The 18,233-nt window shown below is 35.5% G+C and overlaps 1 protein-coding gene across 2 annotated transcripts in view; it reads right to left on the bottom strand.

Moving 5' to 3' along the window:
* Positions 1-18,233, bottom strand: part of LOC127876051 (ubinuclein-2-like) — a 145,589-nt gene that overhangs the window by 109,987 nt on the left and 17,369 nt on the right. Inside the window, exons 15-16 of one of the 2 annotated variants that reach the window (XR_008047625.1) lie at positions 17,352-17,396; positions 5,812-6,934 (exon numbers count right to left, since the gene is read on the bottom strand). Coding sequence is in view for 1 of the 2 variants with exons in the window: in XM_052420901.1 (XP_052276861.1) it covers positions 6,921-6,934; positions 17,352-17,396 (59 nt within the window). In the remaining variant the exon portion in view is untranslated. Of the gene's footprint in view, positions 1-3,990; positions 6,935-17,351; positions 17,397-18,233 lie in introns of those variants that run through there. The other variant, XM_052420901.1, reaches the window with a different exon arrangement.

The following is an 18,233-nucleotide window of genomic DNA, read 5'->3' as shown; positions in this document are numbered from 1 at the left end:
ATACATCCCGAGTAATCGAGAAGTCGGTTGAGATATAATCGTTACACAGTTAGTAACTGATGGTGTATGGGATATACACCCTCAGTACTTTCATACCATACTTGAGCTCCAGTATGGTATGAAATTACTGAGGGTGTATATCCCATACACCATCAGTTACAGTGTAACTAATAATATGTACAGGCAGTAATCCATATCTCTTTAACCCTTTCAGTGCAGGAACCGAATTTTGAAGGCCTTTGCAAACAGTTTGGATCCAGATGAGACGCCACAAAACGTGGCATCTCATCAGGATCCAAACTGTTTGCTATTCTGATATTCTTTGAAAAAAATTGAAGAAAATGCTAATTTTAGAAATTCAGCAGACAACATTTTAGCAGATGACAAATATCCCAGCATGCAAAGGGTTAACATATCCTATGAAGGAGTTTAACCCTTAACCACTTAGATACGTAGTTTCACGCATTTGTAGTCCATAAGAAAGTTATATTTAATTTACGACCTTTCTTACTAGATTCAAGTTTTTTAAGGCTTCATTTCCAACCCTTAGATACTTATGAGCAGCAAACAGCATAAAACCTGAACAGACTGCGAGTTACTCACAGGCTGTTCTGTTTTTACGCTGTTTGCACATAGCCATTTTCACTTTGCTTCTGAGTGGGAAAGGGTTAAATATACCTTTACTGTTCTGTGCAGACATAAACTATTTTACATATGTATTTCATTAAATGTGAAAATCAATATCTATGAGAGCATTTAAATTATTACTGGAAGTGTTCATGACGAATTGCCTCTACTTGTGATCACCATGTGATCTTGGACACTAGGACCCATATTCACCAACCCATTCTTATACTTCAGAATCTAGAATATACTCGTTTATGCCAAGTCTGACTCAAAATTTAAGCAATTGTTGAATATTTTAGTTTAAAGAAAATACTTTATTCTTAAATTCAAGTCTAAGAACTTTTGGTGAATATAAAAATATTAGGAGTCACCTACAGAAAAACCTTGACAAGCTGGGGTATTAACTTAAGTTGATTCAAAGCCCAACATATTGCTTTGACTCTTAGAGCTTTGACAACCTATGCTGAATTTTTCACGGGTTATTTGTATGCCCCCGATAGGGGTTGCATATAGCAGTCTATCATTCCGTTTTCCGGAGTTTTTTTACGTATAACTTTCAGATATTGAGCTTATGTTTGGTATGTGATTCTACCTACATAACCCACAGAGGAAGTGTGAGTTTCATTCCTGTCCACTAATTTTTGGCATAGTAATCGGCCTTGAACTTACAATTTTTTCTCTATTATAACCGTTTTTCGGAGGTTATTTATGCAAGGCTTTTGGATATTGAGCTGATATTTGGTATGTGAGTCTACCTACATGACTTACAAATGATGTGTGGGGCCATTGATTTTTTTCCAAGTTATGGTCTATAAAATATTTACCTGATTGTTGGTATGCCAGTCTATCTACATGACTTGCAGATAAAGTGCGAGTTTCTTTGGGAATTAGAAATTTTCTCCATAATGACTGTTTTCCGGAGTTTTTTTACAAAACACTCCCAGATATTTAGCTGCTTTTTGGTTAGTCTACCAACATGACTTACTTTTACAGATAAAGTGGGAGTTTCGTTAGGTTCCATTGAGTTTTGACGAAGTTATGGGCCATGGACCTAGAAATTTCCTTTAAAATAGCTGCTGTGTGGCTTCAAATTGCAAGGGGGGGGGGGGGGGGGGTATTGTGTTTCACAAACACAGGTCTTGTTCAATATGAATTTCTAAGCAACCATAAAGTTCTCGAATTAGATGCACCGTCTCATATTAATTATTTGTGCCAGGTTATCGTGAAATCTGTTTAATTATGCATGTGGAAGTTAAAAGACAAGAAGGTTATGTTGACCTCAAAGTATGCCCTTGATCTGTAGAGTATTCCTGCATGTTGTTCTTGCATGCCATGTAAAACTTTCACTGCTTGGGAATGTTTAAGAGCAGACATAGAGAATAACAGGTTAATGCCCTATTCTTGTGTGTTATCAGTTGAGGCTGTTTTTCTGTTTATCTCTGTGATGCAATAAAAAAAAGAAGAAATATAATCCCTGATGAATATTTGGTTTGACGTGTCAATTGTGACAAAGAGCAAAAGTCGCTCACCTGAGATTCAAAGGAACTGACCTGTTCTGTGCAGCCCAAGATGTCATTAGAACAAAATGTTCTTACCAACTTTCATGACTAGTGAACACCCTGGCAGCCACGTTTTCAACAGACCAGAACCATTTTCATACACATCCAAGATACCATTTAAACAAATATACTGACAAAGTTTCATGAAGATTCATATGTCCATATAAGGAAAAATACCCCGCCCACTGGTGGCCATGTTTTTCAGGCAACTGGAACCATTTTCAAACTTGTCCAAAATATCATTGGGACAAATCTGACAAAGTTTCATGAAGATCGGAAAATAAATACGGCTTCTAGAGTGTTAACAAGGTTTAACTATAGCTATATAAGGAAAAATGCCTTGAAGGTCATGTTTTTCCACCAACCAGAACCATTTATGAATTCATCCAAGATATCATTGGGACAAATCATCAGACCAAGTTTCATGATGATCGGACAATAAATGTGGCCTCTAGAGTGTTAACCAGGTTTTACAAAAGCACGATATATAGCCATATAAGGAAAAATGCCCCGCCCCCTGGTGGCCATGTTTTTAAAGCAACCGAAACCATTTTTGAACTCATCCAAGATATCATTAGGACAAATCTTCTGACCAAGTTTCAAGAAGATCAGAAAATAAATGTGGCCTCTAGAGTGTTAACAAGGTTTTAGTAAAGCCATTTAAGGAAAAATGCCCCGCCCCCTGGCGGCCATGTTTTTTAACCAACCGGCATCATTTTTTAACTTGTCCAAGATATTATTGGGATGAATCTTCTGACCAAGTTTCATGAAGATTGGACACTAATTAAATGTGGCCTCTAGAGTGTTAACAAGATTTTACTATAGCCATATAAGGAAAAATGCCCCGCCCCTTGGCAGCCATGTTTTTCAAGCAAACGTAACAATTTTCGAACTCATACAAGATATCATTGAGACCATTCTTCTGACCAAATTTCATGAAGATTGGACAATAAATGTGGCCTCTAGAGTGTTCGCAAGGTTTTACTAAAGCCATATAAGGAAAAATGCCCCGCCCCATGGCAGCCATGTTTTTCAAGCAAATGTAACTATTTTCGAACTCATCCAAGATATCATACAGACCAATCTTCTGACCAAATTTCATGAAGATTGGACAATAAATGTGACCTCTAGAGTGTTAATAAGGTTTTACTATAGCCATATAAGGAAAACTACCCCGCCCCCTAGCGGCCATGTTTTTCAACGGACCGGAACCATTTTTGAACTCGACCAATATATCATTTAGACAAACATGTTGACAAAGTTACTTGAAGATTGGGCATCAAATGTGACTTCTACAGTGTTCGAACTCAGTCGAGGTATCAATGAGACAAATGTTCTGACCAAATTTCATTTAGATCAGACAATACATGTGACCTCTAGAGTGTTCACAAGGCAAAATGTTGACGACGGACAAAAGGCGATCACAAAAGCTCAACAGAGCACGTTGTGCTCATGTGAGCTAAAAAATAATTCTGTTTTTGTTGCTTTTTGTTTCCAAAATGTACTACATTGTGGTATCAAAGTGCTTGTTACCTTTGATCCAATTCTATTTTACCAAAACGTATTTCCTTATAATTTATTCTGAAAAATATTCCAAAAATAATATGAGGTTCTTCCAAACCTTGATTTAGTTTGCACTTTTGAGGTGATAAACATAAACATATCAGGCACATAATATCCATCGATGTAATGGTATGATAAAATATTAGGGACAAACGGGCAGTGCACACCAATAATGAATAGACCGCCACACTACCTACTGGTAGTTGTGGTATAAATATCACAAAGAAGGATAAAGAAAACGTCTTTCACATTAATTTATTCTGTGCTAACTTATTCTGTACATAAATATGAACATCAAACTAGAACAAGAATAACTGAATCTCTTTGGAATTGAACATAAATTCAGGTGAACTTCAAATCAGACTTAAAGGGTCAATTTTGCACACAATTACACGTTCAACAACCTGTATATTGAATACTTACAACATAATAATTTATTGATCTTTGCAATAAAGTAACTGCATAAACATCATTAGTCTGAACAATTTACATCAAAATACATTCTTTATTTCATTAATTAATTATGTAGAAATAATTAAATTTAACCGTTATTCTAAAAATATGTATAAAAAAAATCAATATTTTTTAAATTTAAATCTTATTACATGCACAATTTGAATTCTCCTAAATACATTACTAGCCATTATGCATTATATTCTCCTGAATGATTTTCGCTCTGTTATCAAATGTACTCGCTACTTGACAAGGTTGCGAGTTATTTTTAATTGAAGTAGATACCAAACCAGATTTGTAAACAATCCAGGAGAGCCAGTGTTATGATCATTGCTTCTGGACCTTATTCCCTGTAACCGTCTTTGTCAGAGATGTCACATACTTTAACATGGACTGCACATGCAAATCTCAAATACTGTTCACATAGACACGTGTTTTACATCTCACCTCTGCTGCTAAGTAATGGTCTTTCCAATGAGAGCCTAATTTGTATTGACGACACATCTTCTGACCCCAAAAATAACATACTTCACAAACAATACAACAATACAGATAATACAAATTTAACACCAATATTTCCTGAAGAATTTAACTCAGCACCTTACAACAAAACTAAACAATCTAAATGATAACAGTTTGTTACTTACTAGTGAATATACTATTGAAACTTGCCTTCGATCTATGTAAGCCCTTAATGCTCACAGGCAGCAATGAAATCCCGTGTGACATACATCACATCAGAATAATGAGTGTATATTAACCCTTTACCACTTTGAAACGTATTTTGATGCATTTGTAGTCCCTTAGAAAGTTACATATAATTATAGACCTTTCTTACTAGATTTAAGTTTGTAAGGCTTCATTACAAACCCTTCGATACTGATAAGCAGCAAACAGCATAAATCCTGAAAAGACTTCAAGTTACTCGCAGGCTGTTCTGGTTTTATGCTGTTTGCACATAGCCATTTTTACTTTGCTACTGTCAACACAGCAAGTCCACTATCAGGTAAATTCTTTCAGAGTAAGCTGCCATATATATTTTGAGTTGTCAAAAGATACAGATTTCAGTTTTTTACAAACTTATTGCTGTAACAAAAGCAACCACATTTTTTGTCCCACTAAAAATGAAATATTTCCCATATGCCCCTCTACTGATACGTACAGATTTCTATCAACCTTGCTAAAATACTTTTTGAATTGTAGACGTATCCAGAGTTTAGTTTTCACTTATTTCTGTATAAAAATTTGTGTATGCCAAAAATTCTGAAATCCACAATAGAATAAATAAACAAGGGACAAAATTGTCACAAAACCAGGTTTTCATTGTGAAAAAAAATCTGATTTAGGGAGACAACTCAAACTGAACTTTTGAAATGAACAAACAAAATTAACCCCCTTTGTAAGTTTGTTTCAAAATAAATCTATTTTAAGTTGTGGTGACCTTGACATTGGAGATATTGACGTGATTCTTTCGTGCGACACACCGTCCCATGATGGTGAACAAATGTGCCAAATAATTGTAAAATCTCACAATGAATGACATAGTTATGGCCCAGACAAGCTCATTTATTGCCAATTTTGACCTTTGAACTCAAAGTGTGACCTTGACCTTGGAGATATCGACGTAATTATTTCACGCGACACACCGTCCAATGATGGTGAACAAATGTGCCAAATGATTTTAAAATATGACAATGAACGACATAGTTATGGCCCGGACAAGCTTGTTCCGCCCGCCCGCCAGCCAGCCCGCCCGCATTCGCCAATCTAATAACCAGTTTTTTCCTTCGGAAAACCTGGTTAAATATATGAAATCAAACATTCCATGCAAATAGACCCAATAAACCACAGCGTAATTATGTTTTATAATTATTGGTTTGAAAACTGTGGCATATTATTTAACAAAATTAATTATAATATCACAGACATTTTGCAGATCTGACATTACATGATGCTCACTGGCAAAACATTTGCTTTAAACGGCAATGACAGATAATAAACAGTTACTTTAATGATAGAAATTATGCATAATAGCTAGCTAGTACAAAAACAAAACCGTATCTTTGCCACGTGTGATTTGGATTTTTTTTTCAAAACCGTCCAAGCTTAGTTTTTGTTTTCATTTTGTCATTGTTTTATAATTGTCTTATGGCATACAACAACTGAAGTTTTATAAGTGTTGTAATATGGTGTACAACAAATCAACTTCTATGATTGAGTGTTATACTGCATACAAATGTAAAGTGGATAAATGTGATATGTAGCTATGAACTTTTTAAGTGTATGTCTCTTTGTATTTAATTCTTAATATGTTTACTTGACATATTTCAATATCAGTCACTGTAAAGAGCTTGTTGCAAAATCAGATTTTTATGTAGACACATGAATGATTCAGAACACTAACCAACATTTTAACTTTTATCAGAGTGTGTACATAAATAGTCTGTATAATTAAAAATATGCACTTATTTTCTATTTAATTATTTCAAATGTATTTCAAATATATGATTGTGAAAGACACATATGCAGCCATGCCCATCTAATGTCGCAAGGAAAGAGTACAGAGTCTTGGTCCGATTTTGCCCTGCAATTCCCAGTTGGCATTCAATATAACATGCCTCTGCAAGCACTGGCCAATGTGTGACTATTCTCAGACATAGTTTCTTTCTTCTGACGCTCTTAACCATGGAGTCCAACAATGTCTTTTTTTTTCATTCTTCACTTTGGACCTTCTGAAATAAAATACAATAAAGAACTTTTTTTTTAATTATCCTTAATAATAAAATGCAAATATATTGTAAACAAGTAGATAATCCATCTGGCTTATAATAAAGCTTGATACTATAACATGCAACTACATTGTTTATCAACAATATTGCTGCAAACATTTATGAAAATGCTAGCCTTACAACAGTGAGCATGTGTAAATAAAACGATCAACTGTTCCTGAATAAAATCCATACATAACATTTTGTGCACAGTCAGAATCACTCCTTGAAAGTACACATAATACGTATTTGGTAATTTCTTGAACATGTGTTTGTAGAGGTAAAGACAAGCTACTTAATTTTCATGTGACACCAATACTTCTAAATAAGGTACAATATAACATGCCTTACTATTGCTACACATATGTTCCAATATAGCTCACAATACCAAACTAAAACACAGCGTCAACTAAAAACACAACTAACGGAACTACCCTGATCACCTGAGATCTGAAAGCAACAACCATTTATAATATGGGTTGAAATGTCATTACAACAAAAGTAATATTCTCATCAAGGTTCATGTGGATTGGGCAAAATGTGTGACTTTATTAGTTTTTTTACATGCTTTCACTGAAGACATGTAACAAAAACTGCCCAACCCCCTGGTAGCCATGTGTTTCAATGGACCAAAACCATTTTTGAACTTATATTAAACAAGAAGTATCTTCTAAGATTACTTATCCTGAAATTCTTAAATATGTATTTTAACGTGGCATTGTATCTGGGCACAAATGTGTGTCTTTGTGTCGTATGCAACACATTGTCCATAAGTTCCTATACGGAACAGTCTTACATCCTATACGCTGTACACAGACACAGTGATGTGGTCATTGTTCCAGTGGACAGTCTTACATCCTATACGCTGTACACAGACGCAGTGATGTGGTCATTGTTCCAGTGGATTTCTCTTAAATTAGCTAATTAAATATTCTAATGGATTCATTCAGGTCCACTGCTGGGAAATTTCCAAAACATTTAATAGGCTGTTGATAAAGGTCATTTCAGGTGAAAAGCTGGGTTAAACAGCTACGTTGAAAAAATGTTCTGAAGATTTCATGAAGATTGGGGGGAAATGTGACTGCTTGAGTGCTCAAAGGGTTTCAATGTTGGCTTAAGAGTTATGTATTGATTTTGTTGCTTAGCATGTGGCTGAAATGCCATCCACAAGGGACAGTAGGAGAGATTATATTTATTCCTGACAAATCATGCATTCATAATTGGCCGTCAAACACTTTTTTATATGAAGTTGTTTCTCCCCAAAGTTAATGTAGTGCATTCAGATGTTTATTCCTTTTCATCAACGACTACCATCATCAAATTCATCTTTTCTTTAGGAAGAACTAAAATCTACCAAAAAAGGTAATGTTATCAGTACTCCATATTTCACAAGTTAATGTTACTCCATATTTCACAGGTAGAATTAACATTATGATGGCTGCAATAAGACAATGAATGTCATAATATGTATTAATTGCATTCAGTCAGTACAAAGTATTTTTTCTTAAAAGTTATGCTTCTTTATATGAAAGCAATTATTTCTTTCCAGTGTCGGCCCAGATAAAACAAGAGCACCACCTTGCGGGTGCAGACCGCTCATCTATTTTTCTTTTTAAAGGTGAAGGGAACTATCTCAATACTTCAATCAAAAAAGATGGAGGGGTGGGGTGGAGAGGGGTGTATAGTGTGGGGGTGTGGTCAATTATTACATTATCTTTCAAAAATAAGAAATAAAAATGCAAAAACAAAATAAAAATAATTTATTTTTTTGGGGAAAGGGGGGTTCTTGGGTGGGATAGTTGGACGGTCTTTCAAAAATAAAATAATAAAAACAAGGGCTGTTTGTAAAACATGCATGCCCCCCTATATGGGCTATAAATTGTAGTAGCAGCCATTGTGTGAATACGTTTTTTGTCACTGTGAATGGTGGTGGTGGCGGTGGTGGTGGTGGTAGTAGTTAAGTAGTAGAGTAGTAGTAGTAGTAGTAGTAGTAGTAGTAGTAGTAATAGAGTAGTAGTAGTAGTAGGTTGTGGTGGTGGTAGCAGAAGAAATAGTAGTAGTAGTAGTAGTAGCAGTAGTAGTAGTAGTAGTAGTAGTAGTAGTAGTAGTAGTAGTAGTAGAAGTAGTAGTAGTAGTAGTAGTAGTAGTAGTAGTAGTAGTTGTAGTACTAGTAGTAGTAGTAGTAGTTGTAGTAGTAGTAGTAGTAGTAGTAGTAGCAGTAGAAGTAGTACTAGTAGTAGTAGTAGTAGAGCAGTAGTAGAAGTAGTAGTACTAGTAGTAGTAGTAGTTGTACAGCAGTAGTATAAGTAGTAGTAGAAGTAGTAGTAGTAGTAGTAGTAGTAGTAGTAGTAGTAGAAGTAGTAGTAGTAGTAGTAGTAGTAGTAGAGTAGTAGTAGTAGTAGTAGTACTAGTAGTAGTAGTAGTAGTAGTAGCAGTAGAAGTAGTAGTAGTAGTAGTAGAAGTAGTAGTAGTAGTAGTAGTAGTAGTAGTAGAAGAAGTAGTAGTAGTAGTAGTAGCAGCAGCAGCAGCAGCAGCAGCAGTAGTACCAGTAGTAGTAGTAGTAGTAGTAGTAGTAGTAGTAGTAGTAGTAGTAGTAGTAGTAGTAGTAGTAGTAGTATTACATTACATTTTTGTAGTAGTAGTAGTAGTAGTAGTAGTAGTAGTAGTAGTAGTAGTAGTAGTAGTAGTAGTAGTAGTAGTAGCAGTAGAAGTAGTAGTAGTAGTAGTAGTAGTAGTAGTAGTAGTAGCAGTAGAAGTAGTAGTAGTAGTAGTAGTAGTAGTAGTAGTAGTAGTAGTAGTAGAAGTAGTAGTAGTAGTAGTAGTAGTAGTAGCAGCAGCAGCAGCAGCAGCAGCAGTAGTACCAGTAGTAGTAGTAGTAGTAGTAGTAGTAGTAGTAGTAGTAGTAGTAGTAGTAGTAGTAGTAGTAGTAGTAGTACATTACAAAAATGCAGTTAGCCTTACATTTGGTAAAATTTAAATATATTACAAGGGAGGCAAATCTGTAACAATAAATTTAAACTTATTGCATTTGTTTCCCCTGTAGTGTATTACCTCCCCTGTCTTGCTTATATTTATATTAATCAACAAAATTAAACATTAACACAATATTTAATATACAATATATACAAAAAATCTCATATTCTGATAATATTTTTACTGATCCACTGTATTTTACTAAAAGGATGATGTTTCATTGGACTGATAATTATAGATTTAGGATTACAGACCAGTTGCTTCTGTAATATTGTTCAGAGTGTGCCCTGTAGGCCGCGTATGCATTCTTGAATTATCATTAAAAAAAACCACTTTACTATTTCGAGTCACCGTGACCTTGACCTTTGACCTAGTGACCTCAAAATCAATAGGGGTCATCTGCGAGTCATGATCAATGTACCTATGAAGTTTCATGATCATAGGCCCAAGCGTTCTTGAGTTATCGTATGACAACCACCTGGTGGACGGACAGACCGACAGACCGACCGACATACCGACAGACCTACATGTGCAAAGCAATATACCCCCTCTTCTTCGAAGGGGGGCATAATCAATATTTTTGTTTCTTAACCATGTTTCCAAAAAAAATAATTGGGGGGGGTGGGTGGGTGGGGGGGGGTATAGTGTGAGGGTGTGGTCATTTATAAGATGATCTTTCAACAACAACAAAAAAAAACATGAAAAATAAAAATTGTTTTTTTTTTGGGGGGGGGGGGGGATTCGGGGGGGGGGGGGGAGGGGTATGGGGGATGGTTTGGGTGGAGTTTATTGAGTCTATTGTAGTATGTCATGTAAGAGTTGTTTTGTATCAATCAAATCTGATAATAAATAACAAAGTCATGACAATTTTTGCAAAATTTAATTATTTGACCTTGAGTCAACGTCATTAAAGGTCAAGGTAAAATTCAACTTGCCAGGTACAGTACCCTCATGATAGTATGAAAGTATTTGAAGTTTGAAAGCAATAGCCTTGATACTATAGAAGTAAAGTGGATGTAAACACAAAATTTAAACCATATATTCAAAGTTACTAAGTAAAAAAGGGCCATAATTCCGTCAAAATGACAACCAGATTTATGCAACTTGTTCCATACAGTACGCTTATGATAGTTTGTGAGTGTTCCAAGTCTGCAAGCAATAGCTATGATACTTAAGGAGTAAAGCGGCCCAAAACACAAAACAAACGAAATTTTCAATTTTCTAAGTATAAAGGGGCCATAATTCTGTCAAAATGCCAGTTAGAGTTACATAACTTTGCCTGCACAGTCCCCTTATGATAGTAAGTAAGTGTTGCAAGTATGAAATCAATAGCTTTGATACTTTAGGAATAAAGTGGACCTAAACACAAAACTTAACCAAATTTTCAATTTTCAAAGTATAAAAAGGGCACATAATTCTGTCAAGATGCACGCCAGAGTTATCTAACTTTGCCTGCCCAGTCCCCTAATGATAGTAAGTAAGTTTACCAAGTTTGAATGCAATAGCTTTGATGCTTTATGAGAAAAGTGGACCTAAACACAAAAATTAACCTAATTTTCAATTTTCTAAGTATAAAAATGGCACATAATTCTGTCAAAATGCATGCCAGAGTTATCTAACTTTGCCTGCCCAGTCCCCTCATGATAGTAAGTAAGTTTACCAAGTTTGAATGCAATAGCTTTGATACTTTATGAGAAAAGTGGACCTAAACACAAAACTTAACCAGACGCCGACACCAAGGTGATGACAATAGCTCTTTTTTTTTTTCAAAAAATAGATGAGCTAAAAATCAAATGTTCTCAGCGTGTTTCATGAATTTTTATTGTTGAAATTGCCAGAATGTGACTTCTTGATTGTTCACAAAGATTCGATATTGCCATATAATCAAAATTGTCCTCACGTACTGGCAGCCATGTTTTTCATAGGCAGTTGTCTAACTACATCAAAATATCATTAGAACTACATCAAACTAGGCGTAAGCATTCTTGAGTTATCATCCGGAAACCATTTTACTATTTTGAGTCACTGTGACCTTGACCTTTGAGCTAGTGACCTGAAAATCAATAGGGGTCATCAGCCAGTCATGATCAATATTCCTATTAAGTTTCATCATCCTAGGCGTAAGCATTCTTGAGTAATCATCCGGAAACCATTTTACTGTTTCGAGTCACTGTGACCTTGACCTTTGACCTAGTGACCTGAAAATCAATAGGGGTCATCTGCCAGTCATGATCAATGTACCTATAAAGTTTCATGATCCTAGGCCTAAGCGTTCTTGAGTTATCATCTGGAAACCATCTGGTGGACTGACTGACCGACGGACCGACAGACCGACCGACATGTGCAAAACAATATACCCCCTCTTCTTCGAAGGGGGGCATAAATATCTTTAGAACAACTGTTCTGGGCTAGTTTCATGAGAATTGGCCCAAAAATAAGGTTCACAAGTATTCACTTTAGCCACATAAGGAAAACCTCCCAGCCCATGGAGGCCATGTTTTTCAATGGAGCAGAACCTTTTTCCAACTCGTAAGAGATATCATTGGAACAAATGTTTGGAAAAAATTGAATGATTGGATCAAATAAGACTTCAAAGGTGTAAAGCAAGGTTTCAATACAGCAATCAACACCTCCCTTTGGTGACCTTGTTTTGAACTCCACTGAGATACCTTTAAAAACTAAATTCTAATCAAGGTTCATGTAGATTGGACAGAAAATTACTTCTACAGTGTGAACAAGCTTTTTCTTTAATTTGACTTTGTGACCTAATTTTAGTTCTCATATGACAGAGTTAAAAACCCAGTCAAGAAATCATTCAGACAAATGTGAAAAAGTTTCATGAACATTGGACAATACATGTGGCCTCTATGAGTGTTTACAATGCAAATGTTGACGACAGACAACACACTACGAGTACGAACAACAGAAAAACATCACAAAAGCTCACCACTAGCACATTGTGCTCAAGTGAGGTAAAAATGGAGCAAATATCGTCACACTTCAAAACAATACATGTGCGTTAAAGCTAAATATAAACTTTTTATGTAAACCAGGATCCATGATAATTTACAAACTTTAAACTCTTAAATGTACCAGTGTCAGTTACTGAAAACAATATTAACCGCTATCCATCACAATTACTTTTAAATATCAGCTTTTCCTGAATAATAAGAAAGATATTAAACACCAGAATATGTCACATGCATGAACAATTAATAAACAAGGGCTGTTTGTAAAACATGCATGCCCCCCATATGGGCTGTCCGTTGTAGTGGCAGCCATTGTGTGAATACGATTTTTGTCACTGTGACCTTGACCTTTGACCTAGTGACCTGAAAATCAATAGGGGTCATCTGCCGGTCACGATCAATGTACCTATGAAGTGTCATGATCCTAGGCAAAAGCGTTCTTGAGTTATCATCCGAAAATCATTTTACTATTTCGGGTCACCGTGACCTTGACCTTTGACCTTGTGACCTCAAAATCAATAGGGGTAATCTGCAAGTCATGATCAATCTACCTATGAAGGTGATGACAATAGCTCTTTTTTTTTTTTTAAAAATAGATGAGCTAAAAATCAAATGTTCTCAGCGTGTTTCATGAATTTTTATTGTTGAAATTGCCAGAATGTGACTTCTTGATTGTTCACAAAGATTCGATATTGCCATATAATCAAAATTGTCCTCACGTACTGGCAGCCATGTTTTTCATAGGCAGTTGTCTAACTACATCAAAATATCATTAGAACTACATCAAACTAGGCGTAAGCATTCTTGAGTTATCATCCGGAAACCATTTTACTATTTTGAGTCACTGTGACCTTGACCTTTGAGCTAGTGACCTGAAAATCAATAGGGGTCATCAGCCAGTCATGATCAATATTCCTATTAAGTTTCATCATCCTAGGCGTAAGCATTCTTGAGTAATCATCCGGAAACCATTTTACTGTTTCGAGTCACTGTGACCTTGACCTTTGACCTAGTGACCTGAAAATCAATAGGGGTCATCTGCCAGTCATGATCAATGTACCTATAAAGTTTCATGATCCTAGGCCTAAGCGTACGCACACTACGAGTACGAACAACAGAAAAACATCACAAAAGCTCACCACTAGCACATTGTGCTCAAGTGAGGTAAAAATGGAGCAAATATCGTCACACTTCAAAACAATACATGTGCGTTAAAGCTAAATATAAACTTTTTATGTAAACCAGGATCCATGATAATTTACAAACTTTAAACTCTTAAATGTACCAGTGTCAGTTACTGAAAACAATATTAACCGCTATCCATCACAATTACTTTTAAATATCAGCTTTTCCTGAATAATAAGAAAGATATTAAACACCAGAATATGTCACATGCATGAACAATTAATAAACAAGGGCTGTTTGTAAAACATGCATGCCCCCCATATGGGCTGTCCGTTGTAGTGGCAGCCATTGTGTGAATACGATTTTTGTCACTGTGACCTTGACCTTTGACCTAGTGACCTGAAAATCAATAGGGGTCATCTGCCGGTCACGATCAATGTACCTATGAAGTGTCATGATCCTAGGCAAAAGCGTTCTTGAGTTATCATCCGAAAATCATTTTACTATTTCGGGTCACCATGACCATTACCTTTGACCTAGTGACCTCAAAATCAATAGGGGTCATCTGCGAGTCATGATCAATCTACCCATGAAGTTTCATGATCCTAGGCGTATGCGTTCTTGAGTTATCATCCGGAAACCGTTTTACTATTTCAGGTCACCGTGACCTTGACCTTTGACCTAGTGACCTCAAAATCAATGGGGGTCATCTGCAAGTCATGATCAATCTACCCATGAAGTTTCATGATCCTAGGTGTATGCGTTCTTGAGTTATCATTCAAAAACCATTTTACTATTTCTGGTCACCGTGACCTTGACCTTTGACCTAGTGACCTCAAAATCAATAGGGGTCATCTGCGAGTCATGGTCAATGTACCTATGAAGTTTCATGATCCCAGGCCCAAGCGTTCTTGAGTTATCGTCTGACAACCACCTGGTGGACGGACCGACCGACAGACCAACATGAGCAAAGCAATATACCCCCTCTTCTTCGAAGGGGGGCATAAAAATCTCTCCTCTCCCATATAATCTTAGCAGAAATTTCCTCTCAGTACTACATATATATATATATCAAAACCATGTACATGCAAGTTTTTCTAAAACCAAGGTTTTAAGAAGACCAGAAGTAAACAAGTTCTTCATAAACATAATTAAAGGATTTAATTAAAATTTAAACTAAGAATACACTACTACATGTGGAAATCGTAATTGATTGTTTTTATTTTCTATGTATTTTAATAAATTAAATACAAACAAGACTACAGGTTATGGCTGCTGGGAGCTCAATATCCTTTTGGCACTGACTCCAGCATAGGCATTAATCAAAAGAGAACTTCTCTGATCTCAATAGTAATTTCAATACTGTTCAAGTTCTTCCAATGAAATAACTGTACTGGTAATACAAGTTGATCTATCCTAGTTTCCCATACCAGTATTGAGAACACTTAAACCTTCATTTAATGCATGTTTAATGCATTTAAACATATTTTGTAACAATCAGACAAAAACTGGTTGAGCTAAAAAGTGTAAAGACTGACAGTGTGTAAACAATAAGTCTCCCATCCAATGGCTTAAAAAAACTTAACCAGTAAATTACTATCAAAGACAATGACATCTACAAAGAGCTACAGCAATACATTTTTCTTTGATTTGTCTAGCTTTGAACTAATAAATATTAAACCTAGTTATATAATCTACACCACACGAATGTTTGATAACTTCCTTGTTCTTCATACATCAACAAAAAGAGATATAAATGTAGATCCACAAAACCACAAGTCATGCAGGGGGTTGGGGGTGGGGCAGGGTTATATTCCCTGCTGACATGCTCCATTTACCTTGGTAACCATGGTAACCAAAGTGAGGCATATTTTTATAGAGATGGGGGTCAGAAGACATCTGTGAACGTACCCCTGGAATGTGTACAGGTGTCTATCAATCTCTCTTGACGATTAGTTTAGTTCGTATAAAACATTATACACCATTTTGGAATGTTTACATTACTTGAACTTGTCCAGTGCCAAAGTACCTCAATAAGAATTTTTATACAAATTTATGTAGAAGTTTAATTAAGATTAACATATTAATTTTGTTATTTTAATAAATTAACTTGTATATATATTATTTACAAACATTTCAATAAATATTTGCTTCCTACAGATTTCTTCATCCATTTATCTTAATACCTGAACACATTCAAATGACAAAACACTGACTAAATAATTATTACTTTCCAGTACTTTTTTTCCCCGCCGAATAGACTTCTATATATAACAAGAGCACCGCATAACAGGTGCCACGTTCGGCTATGGGTGCAGTTTTGAATAAATGAAAACTTGTCAGAATGTTTTTTTTTTTTTTTAAGGTCACAGTGACCTTGACTTTTGACCTAGTGACCCAAAAATGGGTGTGGTGTGTAGAACTCATCAAGGTGTATCTACATATGAAGTTTCAAAGTTGTAGGTGGAAGCAATTTGATTTTAGAGCCAATGTTCAAAACCTTAACAAAATGTTAAGGTTTCAGCACGACGCGGACGGCGGACGACACGACAAGCTGGCTATGACAATAATAGATAAGAAATATAGCAACACCATGAAACGAAATTAAATATATTGTTTCAATTAATTGTGCAATCCAAAGCTAGGTTGTCATGTAAGCTACAGACACGCAAAATGTGTGTGCAATACCTTCATCCAAACACAATTTATTGCACAGACAGCAGTTTTTCTATTTTAACTAACAGTTACCTTCACCTTTATCCAACTGGTCCCCAAGTGCAACCTTAAGCAAGGTCTGCATGTCAGCTACCATCCTACACAATTATTTTTAGAAACAGTGACCATGGCCTTGACCCCACTTGTCACAATTCAATGCAGCATGAATTTTGGGTCTTCATGTAAACTTCCTACATACACAATTTCAGTGAGCAGAAATTGTTTTTCTTTTTTATTAACATTGACCTTGACCCAAACTGACCTAAATAAAATCCAAAACTAGGTCTCCATGCAAGCTTTCTATATCAAACAGTTTTATAAAGATCACTCCATGAAAACTAAAGTTATTGACCAGAGGTGTACTGTTTTATGCCGCATGGCCGCCATGTCCCAATATCAAAACCAGGATTTTCTTATTCGTTGAAACCCTCATTAACATGCAATAGCATAAATTGGTTGCACTGTAAACTACGTCACATATGCTAAAACTGACAGAAGAACAGGTGTACACTATATTTGAAGATAATATTAGGATTCATTTTAAAGCACAGCTCAACATATTTGTTGGGTATACTTAATTCCAGCTTTGTGATTCTTACCTGCTGTTTTGAACATGGTGGCAGTTTGAGCTAGTCTTTGCTGGGCTTAAAAATAAACGCACAAAGTTAAAATGTTGAAACCTGTGCCAAATTAAAAATATTGGTTAGTGTTTAGTTTATGTCTATATGTGCCTCGATGCACCATGTAATAAACAAAATTTATTCATAGCTAAAGGTCAAATACATCCAAATATGTAAGAAGAAAGAGAAATACAAGTTGATACCATATAACAATGACTATACAACTTTAACACTCCAAACCAAATGGCAAAACATACCTTATAATAAATTGTTTATCAAAGTTAACTAGAATGTTTACTTAAGTTTGTTGTCACTACATCTTGCAATATGGTGTAAGTTGATGCTAACACGTGTTTATAAAACACTTTCAGGGGGGTTTTCTGCTATGTAAAAAAAGGCTGTAAAACGGATCCCAAAGCAAACGGGCCCTACCCCAAACCGAAATTATAAAAAAATTCCCAATTTCAAATGTTTTTTTGTTTTTTTTTTTAAAGAAGTGTCATGACTTATGATTATTAGACCCTATATCTCAATTTTATTTTTTTAAACAACCTTCAAAATATATAACCATAATTTATATGATTTTTATCCAAAATGGCAAGGGAAAGACCTGTTGTGTAAATATTTGTTGATAAATCCCAATTTGACCAGACTCCTTTTCCCAACATGGCTGGAAACCCCCCCTGACTTGTAGAAGACCAGAACACATTGTTATAAACCAAATACTACTACTGCTATTTCTGAGGGTTACTTTGATATTTAAGTCTATATAAATCATGATACACAAGAGGGGGGGGGAGCAAAATGTTGTGACATTCCCAATATTTAACCTCTAGGCCTGGTGGTTTTAATGAGCCATAT

This window comes from Dreissena polymorpha, chromosome 4, assembly GCF_020536995.1.
Source record: "Dreissena polymorpha isolate Duluth1 chromosome 4, UMN_Dpol_1.0, whole genome shotgun sequence".
Lineage (NCBI taxonomy): Eukaryota > Metazoa > Mollusca > Bivalvia > Myida > Dreissenidae > Dreissena > Dreissena polymorpha.
Note: the sequence above shows the minus strand (reverse complement) of the source record. Positions and strands in the feature narration are given on the sequence as shown.